Source organism: Echinops telfairi, unplaced genomic scaffold (assembly GCF_000313985.2).
Source record: "Echinops telfairi isolate 266 unplaced genomic scaffold, ASM31398v2 ScPeMD7_27;HRSCAF=92, whole genome shotgun sequence".
Classification (NCBI taxonomy): Eukaryota; Metazoa; Chordata; class Mammalia; order Afrosoricida; family Tenrecidae; genus Echinops; species Echinops telfairi.
The window spans coordinates 3,441,986-3,451,697 of record NW_022103924.1 but is presented as its reverse complement, the minus strand read 5'-3'; the positions used below and the strand labels follow the sequence as shown (position 1 = coordinate 3,451,697).

At 51.6% G+C, this 9,712-nt stretch overlaps 1 protein-coding gene across 1 annotated transcript in view; it reads left to right on the top strand.

Moving 5' to 3' along the window:
• The window catches only part of AOPEP (aminopeptidase O (putative)), a 537,030-nt gene extending 529,168 nt beyond the window's left edge, over positions 1–7,862 (top strand). The window contains exons 17-19 of the mRNA XM_045289429.1: positions 2,311–2,397; positions 4,109–4,253; positions 7,357–7,862. Of these exons, the coding sequence (XP_045145364.1) occupies positions 2,311–2,397; positions 4,109–4,249 (228 nt within the window). The 3' untranslated portion in view covers positions 4,250–4,253; positions 7,357–7,862. The remainder of the gene's footprint in view (positions 1–2,310; positions 2,398–4,108; positions 4,254–7,356) is intronic.
• Positions 7,863–9,712: the final 1,850 nt, after the last annotated feature.

The window sequence follows — 9,712 nt, the reverse complement described above, 5'->3', positions numbered from 1 at the left end:
TCAATCAGGCTGCAGCCAATGAGGGCTCTGTCTGGGCATGGCCTTTTGAGGATTCTGAGAACTCCTTTCTTCCTCCCTGGAAGTGGGACACACACACTCTCTCTCTCTCTCTCTCTCTCTCTCTCTCTGCTTCGTATTCCTGATGACAAGCCACTTGGAGCTCACTGATGGAGCCAGGGCCTTAGAGCTGGAGGAGCTACATGGAGACCCACGCCAGCGCCGAGATGTTTTCGCCACCTCTAGATCCACAAGACTTTCAACCCACTGACCTGTGATCTTCCTGCATTTGGCATCATTGTGTGTGTTGCCAGAGTCTGAAGACGAATTTATAGACTGGTATCGGACTTACGGACTTGGCCTGGGCTGGGATGTTTTCTTAATATACAATTGTTCTTTTATCCACACATGAGTGTGTATGAATTTGTTTCTCTGGTCAACCCTGACTAACACTTACCCCCAAACTTACTGCCATTAAGTCGATTCTGAACTCTAGCAACCCTCTGTGGGGTTTCCTAGGCTCTGTAAGTCTCTATGGGAGCAGACAAGCGTCAGGTTAGCAGTCCTAGGTTAACCGCACAACCCAGCAGAGCTCTGTAATCAAGGCTGCATACACTGGGAGGCTGCCCACTGCAGGGATTTCATCCAGTGGGAAGAGCCTCCACGTGAGGACACAGCTGCAGGTCACCCAGGGCCCGCCCTTCTCCCCACCTGAACTTTCCCCTCCATGGGCTCAGAGTGGCTGGATGGTCATCAGAAAGGTCTGGAAGGTTTTCTTGTCAGATTGCTGCTAATAAACCTTTAGGTAAAGTGTGTCTTTAAAACAGGCATCCAAAAATAGCTCCAATATTTAAAAATCTCTCCACGTGCGCATGTGCCGCACACAGACACACTAGCATGCAGTTAGCCGGCCTGTTCTTCACTCCATGCAAAGCCGCACACTGCGGCTATGGAGGGGTGCTTGGCCTCCTCTCAGAAGAACCCAGAGTAGCATCCTCCTCTTGTTGTGTATAATTAGAATTGGTCTGAATGGGTTGAATCAAAATTGGTTATTACCCAAGAGAACTGGGGAGATCGTCTAGTCTCCACTGACTCCTGGCACCCCACATGTCTCAGAGTAGAACTCGGCTCTGTGGGGGTTTCCAGTGACTGGGTTTTCTTGTTGTTTTCCCCTTTTGGACCAGTCTCACAGCAAGAGATTTGACTTCGTAATTCATTACCTTGGCACAGTGGCCTCCTTCCTCTTATGTTCAGGCACTGACTTCAGCCTTAAGTCCAAAGGCTTTTGCAGGTCCTTTAATCTTCTTTCCACAGTGGGTTTAAGTTAATGTCTGGTTCGCTTAGTGGGGTTTCCAACTCAGCTTATTCTGGTGTGGCCTATGGAAAGTGTTCTCCAAAGTCTCTGGTGTCTCTAGTGTGTAGCCCGAGTCAGAAGTGCATGATTAGGAAAATAACACTGGGCATCTTCTCCCATTGGCGGGTTGGGGGAGAGTGGGGGTGTCTATATAAGTGAAGATAAGTGTGCTTCCCAGTGGAAGGTTTTGTCATCCTACACGCCCCCGCCACCCCCCAGTTTACTCATCATCAGAAGTGGAATCCCTGTCTTTGAGACAGACATGCTACCCCCAACTTGACTTTCCCTCAGTGCTCACTGGGATTCCCTGGAACAGATTGGTTCTCCCTCCACAGAGAAATTGACCCCAGCTGAGAGGTGGCCTTTTCTAGGAAATGATGCGTGGAGGCGAGAGTGTGGATCCAGACGGGCTTACCTCCTTGCTGGAGACCAGATTAGATTCCCTGGCCTGAGGACAGAGCCTGCCTAGTCATTCATGGAAGGATAGATGCTGGCCGAGACTGCTGTGATAAGGATATGAGACTCCAAGGCTGATTTTTCAAGAGTAGAACTCCAGGCCTTTATTGTGAGGCACTTCTATAGCCGCAAGCCTCGAGTCTTGTAGTTAGCAGCTGGCCACCTTGTCCTTCCACCAAGGACTCCACATCACTGTTACAGAGCACAGGCTGGCCAGGTCAGAGGACTAAGCAGCCTGCTTGGGGGTTCCTTCTAAGTGGTCAGTCGTGTTTCACACTTACCTGTTACCTTGGAAAATCATATTTTAAAGTGAGGTACCTCAGTCACTGAAGCATGCCTCTTATCCCTGGAAGTGACCACCAGTTGCCTATGTGGGAATGTGGTTTCTGCCTTTAAAACAGATGGCCTCCAAGAGTAACTCTGTGTCCCAGGAAGGTCCTTAACTGTTAGCATCTGCAAGTGTGCCATTTAGCTGCTCACTGGACCTTCTTTTGTTTCTCCAGGTTCGCCATCGGTGGTGTGAGCTCATTGTCAAGCACAAGTACACACGAGGCTACGGACAGGTGGAGGACTTCCTGCAGGGGGACCAGGTGAGTTCGCTTCTTCCAGTGGGCAGGGTCAAAGGCTTAATTAACTACCAAAAAGCTCTCTTTCCCTGAGTGTACTGAGTACCAGCGCTCCCTCCAGCTCCGAATGGATCTCAGGCTTAAGCTGTAGCTTAGTGTTGGGAGAGGATCAGATGGGGAAGCCCAGTTGGTTGAAGAGGTCTTTGTCTGTGTTGGCACCAAAGAATGCAGGCCTGAGGGCCGGCCCTTCCTCACCATTCACCAGAGAGAGTAGTTCACCTCCCAGGAGCCGAGAGGGAGGCTGTGTGAATACACACAAAGCACTTGAGACGTTCATGGATTAATTGAACACAGCGTTGGGGTTCTTATAAGTTTGGAGAGTGGCCATTTAGTGACTGATAGTTGACTCTAGTAGGAGACTGTGGCGCTGTCAGGTAAGCTTTGGGCCGCTAACTGCAAGGTTGGTAATTCAAACCCACCTGATGCTCTGAAGAAGGAAAATTAGGCTCTCTGCTCAGAGTTGACGCAAGGCAGGAATTTGGAGTTCTGTCGACTCCTGTACAGAGACACAGCCTCGGAAAGCCTGTGCAGCGTCGCTGAGTCTGAATCGACTCAGTGTAGTGGATGTCTTGTTTGGTTTTGGTCTGGGGCTCTATTCCATGGCAGGGGGTTGCCCCTCATTTCCCAGAATGCTCCCAGTTCACCGGCCTGCTCCCACACATTGTGTGCATGTCTGCCATGGGTGCTCTGTCCTGCTGGAAGGCGGCCCTTGTCTCCTTCCTGGAACAGGCTGTCGGGCTCCGTGGGCTGTAGGGTGGAGCCGATTCTCAGTGGGGTGGGAGTGAGGGCTGGGCAGGCAGACAGAAGGACTTTTGATAGGGTTCTGAGGACCGGGGGCAGCCAGCAAATGAGGGTGCATTATTCCCGCAAAGAAAAGTACATGGCTTTGTACCAGAAGAAATGTCACATTTGCACAATGGCACAAGAGGTGTTTGAAAAACTAGAGGGGCGCGCGGGAAGCCTTAGAAGGACAAAGTAGAAGCACCATATTCCCATGCGATCTGTTCTGACGACCAGAATTAACTGCAGTACGTGTGGAGTGGACCGTCACCTTGGCGTTTCTCAGCTCTTCCGGCAGGCGTTTTAGCTTCTCATGGGTGCTGCCTCTGATATATCCTCCCTTCGCTCAGCAGAATGTTATCTGTGGCAGAGCTGAGGTTGAATAGGAAAGGCTTCTGCCCTCGGCTCTCAGGGAGTGCTGTTCCCTATGGTCAGACCAGGAAAAGGCCGGTGTGCACGCCCCTGGATTTGGCCCGGGGTCAGAAAGCCACAGGTGTGCTGTGTGTCCTGGGAGCCGGGGCAGTGAGCATGCGAACAGCGTGCTGAGTCGGCCCCTTGCGGCTGCATGGGAGGTGCTGGGTGGATTTCATGAATTCACTCCACTCCAGGAGGAATCCAAGTCTCCGAACCGTGTACTTGGGCCTCTATGTGCCAGACTGGTCATAGTGGCCCTGTCTCTCCCAACCATTCCCTACAGCCAGCCCTCTGCACCTCACCCTGATCCTAAGTGCACTGAAAGTGCAGATACCAGCAGGACAGCCACTCCACTGACTGTGTTATCCTGGGGTTTTGGTATTTGCAGACCAGCAAGTTGATGGGAAGTGGGCATCCTAGGTGGGGGTGCACGCACAGACACTTTTTGCCTCGCCTTTGCTGGACTTTGCTCCCCTCACAGGGCATGGGCGTCTACCTCTATGGGGAGCTGATGGTGAGTGAGGACTCAGAGCAGCAACAACTGGCCCGCAGGTGCTTCGAGCTGACCAGGGCGCAGATGGACAGAGCCTCTGCCCAGGTGGTGGCTGAGATGCTGTTTTGAAGAGGTGATTCTCTCGCTTTCTTCCTCCTTTGTTTGGTTCTAACCAGATGGTCCTCCCAGGAGCCCCTGCAGCTTGGTTTCCGTCCCTCTGGCTGCTGAGGAGAGTGGACGGAGAGCTGCCTTCCAGTAGCATGCGGCCCAAGTGGCCAGAGCCTCACTCTGGCCAGAGTAGTCATGGGAAGCCTCAACTCCCCACACAAGTGCAGGATAGCTCGTGCAGGAGGTGCTGTGGCCGCTGCAACACGTGTTATATGTGGGGCCAGAAATCACACCAACACTTTGAGAGGCTGTGGTGGGAACTGCTGGTTCCCAAGCCCTGCGCTCTGTGGGTGCGCCCTATCTGGCCATCCAATGGGACTGGGAGGCTCCCTGGTTCTGTCACAGCCTGACCTGGCCTTAACACTTGTGCTGTGTGAACAATACACCACCACCACCCCCTCCCACAGCCACTCAGTGACACCACGTCTGGTACTTGGTATCAGCTGTATCTCACTGTCCTGAAGGTCAAGGGTTGGAGCGGGTACCTGTATTAACTTAAATTGTCACCTCCATTGACTGGAAATTGACCTATGAGCTTTACCCCCTCAGTTTGTAAACTTGGGTTTCAGTGCTGTAAGAGAACGTTGGTAGTGGTACGTGTAGTTGTGTAAATAGAGCTATCTATGTGTAATCATGAACCCCTTTTCTCTAATAATCATTGTCACTTCTGTCCTTCAAGGTTTTATATCATAGGATATAGCTAATTTTGTGTCTTTTGAAAAATATTTTTTAAAAAGAAAGAAAAATATCACATATCAAATATCTGGCTTTTCCCTATTCTCGTTATATAGCTTCTCTAAAATAGAATTTTAATGAACATTATTTTTGGTTGGTATTCTTAACCCTTTAACATTTAGTTTGCTTATAGTAATGTTTTACTCATATGAAAACCATTCCTGCCTACTGTGTCTTTACGTCTTATTTATCAGAGAAAATCTAATGCTAAAAAGAGGAAGAAAGGGCAAACTATCGTTTCGTGGAGTGGGATCTTATTTGTCCAGTGGCATCAGGACCCTGATCATAGGAAAAGGAAGGCCGGGGGCGCTCTCTGGCAGAGCAGCTGTCTGCAGGCATGGCTGGTGGGACAGACAGCGGCCCCATTACTTTGTAGCCACTTTGTGTGGTAGCCATTATAAGGCAAGTTTCTCTGTAGATTCTTTATTTCACATGGAGTTTGTGTTGCTTGAAGTGGGTGAGACTACAGTGAAGCAAATGACCCCTTTGATCATTTCCTCTGCTCCAAATTTTGGAGGCTGTCAGGGTCCTGGGTGCCCTAGTGTGCCTTTTGGCCCAGACGGGGACATTTGCTTCCCCCACTCCCCCCACCACGGTCTCTACTCCTGTCCCTGCTCCAAGGGGCCTCTAGAAGAATGTGTGCAGCACACGGAGGCCGCCCCGGTGCACTAGCCCGGGGCAGAGGCGCAGGGCCGTGCTGACCATTATGGAGGGGGCTTGCCCCCCAGCCCAAGAGGCACTGAATGGCTGGAGGGCCACCTTCTTCGTTAATTATTCCGCCACGTGGTCGGTTCCACAGCGGCACTGATAATTTTAAGTGTCCCCGAGCCCTTTTGATTTACAAAATTAGGACTGCAAGCAAGAGCCGAGCTTCTGAGGGGCAGTGGACAGGCCCGCAGGTGGCTGGTGTCCGGGTGGCGGGAGAAGGGGCCAGCGTGGCGGCGGTGCTCCGGACTGCTCTGGCTGCTTGGGTTCCTGGCATGCTGATTTGTGACTTAAGATTAAAATCACATTGCCAGGGATTACCACGCAACCACGACCCTGGCTGCGCCTCCAGAGACAATAGCTCTTCCTCTCTCTGCAGCTGGGGGCGGGCGTACGGCAGAGCTCTCCTTCGGAAACGAGAAGCCAGCGACTGCAGAAGATGTGCTGCGACCCCTTAGCCTTGCCCAGACCGGTGACCTCTCTGACAAGGTGCAGAGCTTAGCTGATTGGTGAACAGTGATTGGTTTCCGCTTTGTTCACAGTGGCTAAGTTCTGCACCTGAAGAGAAGGTGAGATGGGGACGGTTAAGTTGGAGCTGCTGGGCAGAGGCGTTGCTGGCGCTGAGCAGGACGGCCACTTGGGAGTGGTCGGGTCTGGAGAGCACCTTTCTGGAGGACGAGAGAGACCTCAGCCAAAGACAGCCTTGCTCTGGTCAAGAATGCACAGAATATTCCAGAATCCTTTTAAGTGTGTCCTCCTGAAGTAAAGTCGACTGATTGAGTCATCTTTCTGTGAAAGGTCAAATGTATTGAAAGCACCAAAAATTACTCTTATGAAAATGTAAAGCCAGGTTCACCAGGAAGGTCTGGTAAGCTGTGTTTGTGGCTGAGCACGTGTGGTCAGGGCCGAGTGCCCGGTGTGCTCCCGCGAGCGCCGTGAACTCTCTCTTGTATCTGTAGTCTAGGTCTCTGTGTCTTCTGCAGCCACCAGCTGACGTCGGCCCGGAGTTCAGCGAGGCACTGCTGCGGGCTGTCATTTGGACCCGTCCTCCGGTGCCTACTGAGCTGATATCAGTTCTCATTTCACACACTGGCTCAGTTCAGCAGGAACAGGAGTCGAGCCCTAGAGCAAAAAGACTTCCCGTTTGTAAGTGCCGGAGGCTCCTGGAGCCTAGACCCACACGAGTGGAGACAGACTGAACCCTGCAGCTCCAGGAACTGCCCCGCGCTCCTCCCCCCCTCCCCCCACCGGCCGGTTCCCTGGTGCAGTTTGTATGTGTCCGTGTGGTGCGGGGGTGGGACACAGAAGGGCTGATGGATGCTCCGAGGCAAGAAGCAGTGTGTGCCTTGGCGTAGTGGGTCCGCAGGCAGAATGAATGCGGATCGAAAGAGGGAAGGCTTTGGAAGCACGCCTTGATTACAGCCCGTTTGGTGTCATAATTGTATGTGAGCAAAGCTGTGTGCAGCGGTCTGAGTGGACGGCCTGTCCTGTGGCTTGGCAGCCTCGTCTTGCACACTGACCCTTCCAGTAGAGTCGGGGAAAGACACAGGTACTGCTTGCCTGAGACCCGTTTACAAGAATTCCTCCGCCATGGCTGGGTAATAAACGTCACTGCTGTTTCTTTGCAGGAAAGACCACACAGAGATTCTCTTTCATACGTCTACCCCCAGCCCTGATGGGAGCAGGTTGCACTGACCCTGGACATTCAAGGAAGGATTGTGTGACTGCTAAAGCCATCAGCCACGCTGCTGTCATGGGTCCCTCCTGCCCAGAGGCTGCTTCAAGCAAGCACTTCAAATCCACGGCACCAGCTCCCACTTGGGCTGTGGGGGCTTGGCCCCCGCCCGGGACTTGCATCTTGAGATTTCACATGTGAACGGGATCTCTTTTGAGTTGGGGCATTGCTTTCACGTACATGATGGAAGATTGCGGAGACAGGTCCCAAAACCTGCTGAAGATTTCTCATTGAGCCCCGCAGCCTGGAGCGCCAAGTGGGTGTGTGTCACGCCCCTGGCCCAGGGTCAGTGCAACAGAGGGATTCTGCAGCATTCGCTCGAACGTTGGAGACATGAGTTTCTATGGTACTAGTACATATTTAGAAACGGGCAGGCATTAAAGGTGAAGTGTACCTTTTTGTATTCTTGTTTCCTTCTAAATGTGTTACTGTTTTAAAAATCCGTTAACAAGTGTCTGCTCTGTCCATTCTGACGGTGCTGCTGCTCCAGCTCCTCATTAGTTCTAAATGATTTCCAAGATGCTGCTGCTCCTAGAAGGTGGCCTCCTTCGTGTGAGAGCAGTTTCTTCTAAAATCTGAACCTTTTCTTTACCCCTCACAAACAAACACGTGATATGTTATTTTTAAAAGTTCTCAGGAAAGACATGCTAGAAACTAAGCTTCCCAGTCCTATCCAAATCAGAGTGGTTTCCAAACGGCAGACGACTGTCGTAGTCTGCAGTCACATCTTCAGCCATCCCAGAAGCCTAAGGGGGTAACATCAGATGTGCATCTCTGTGAACGCATGCCTTGTTTGTGCTTGTTGTGGCACCCCAGCATCCACATCTATGGTCATCACCCCCATAGCATGTGCTTGTTTACTTCCTGTTTCTCTGTCACACTTTGACAATTCTCACACCATTTTCAACTTTTTCATAGGTGTGTTAGGCAGGGTTCTCTAGAGAAACAAAAACAGGACATTTATGATTATATATATTTAAAAGGCTAAGTTTATACAGCGAGAAGGAATTTACCAGCCAATTAGTGCACACAACAGTATAGAGGGCTCCGTTCAACTCATTTGTGTGGAACAGTTAATATACTGCACCTCCTTCAACTCACGAGGGGGCTTTGGTCCAAAGCCAAGGAAACAGACAGCAGAGTCTTCCCTCAGGCAGAGTCTGCCCACAGGCAGCAGACGGCAGGGTGGGTCAGCAATAGTCAATGGCACGGGAACTTAGTGAAGCAGGCCCGGATTGGGGGTGGGGTGGGGTATTGAACTCAAGCAATGCAACGCCACAGGATCCACCAGCCAGTAGTGGCGAAGCAGGTCTTGAAGGACTCTCAAGCTGCAGCGACATGATCCATGTGCTGGCCTGACCCACAGGGAGCGTAGCTCACAGGTTGAGGCCGAGAACTAGCCAAAGCAGCAGAATGCTGGCCCGATCACCAGAGAGCAAGAGAGCGGTAGGCCTTGCAGAACCATTTATCTCTCTGTCTTCCGATCAAAGTCCGACCTGATTAATCACCCACACAGCAAACCCAGCTATCACAGTAGGCCAGAGGGTAGTGTAAGCACACCTTTTGTAGATACATATTTTTCAAACTCAAGTGACCCAGTAGAGCGTTTCCGTATGGGCGCACTCAGTCACCTTTCTCCTGGGGAGCGCTGGTAGGTTTGACCTGTTGACCTTGCAGTTAGCAGCCCAGCACCAAACCCACAATCCCACTTGGGGTCCTGGGGAACCGAAAGTTACTGTGATCTGCTGTGTGGCGAGGCACCCCTTACTGTAGTGGTGCAGACAAAACCTGCAATGTCTCCACTCGCGCCTTTACAATGGAGCTCAGACAAGGGAGCCGCAAAGAGAAGCAGTGCTTCTTGAGACCAGCACGTGGAGTGAAGCCAGCCGCTACGGGAACTACCTAGAGCAGGCACAGCTCTGCAGACCAGTCTGGTTCACTGTGGAGCTGGAGGAAGAGGGAGATGGTGTGCTTAAGGAGACCACGTTTCTGGTTAGGGAGATAAAAGACCTGCGACTGGGGAGGGGTCAGTGTAATGTCACTGAATTGTACACTGAAAAGTGGTAAAATGGCAAACGTTTACATGTGATTACATAGAATACCAAATGTGTACACACAAGGGGGCTTCACATTGTTCATGGGAGACGTCATGATCTTTTCATTCCATTTCTCTGTGACCTTTCTGTAGCTTCCTTGTTTACGACAGGGCCACCAGGTTTCTTTCCTGCCTCGCGGGGTCCCTCTGACTC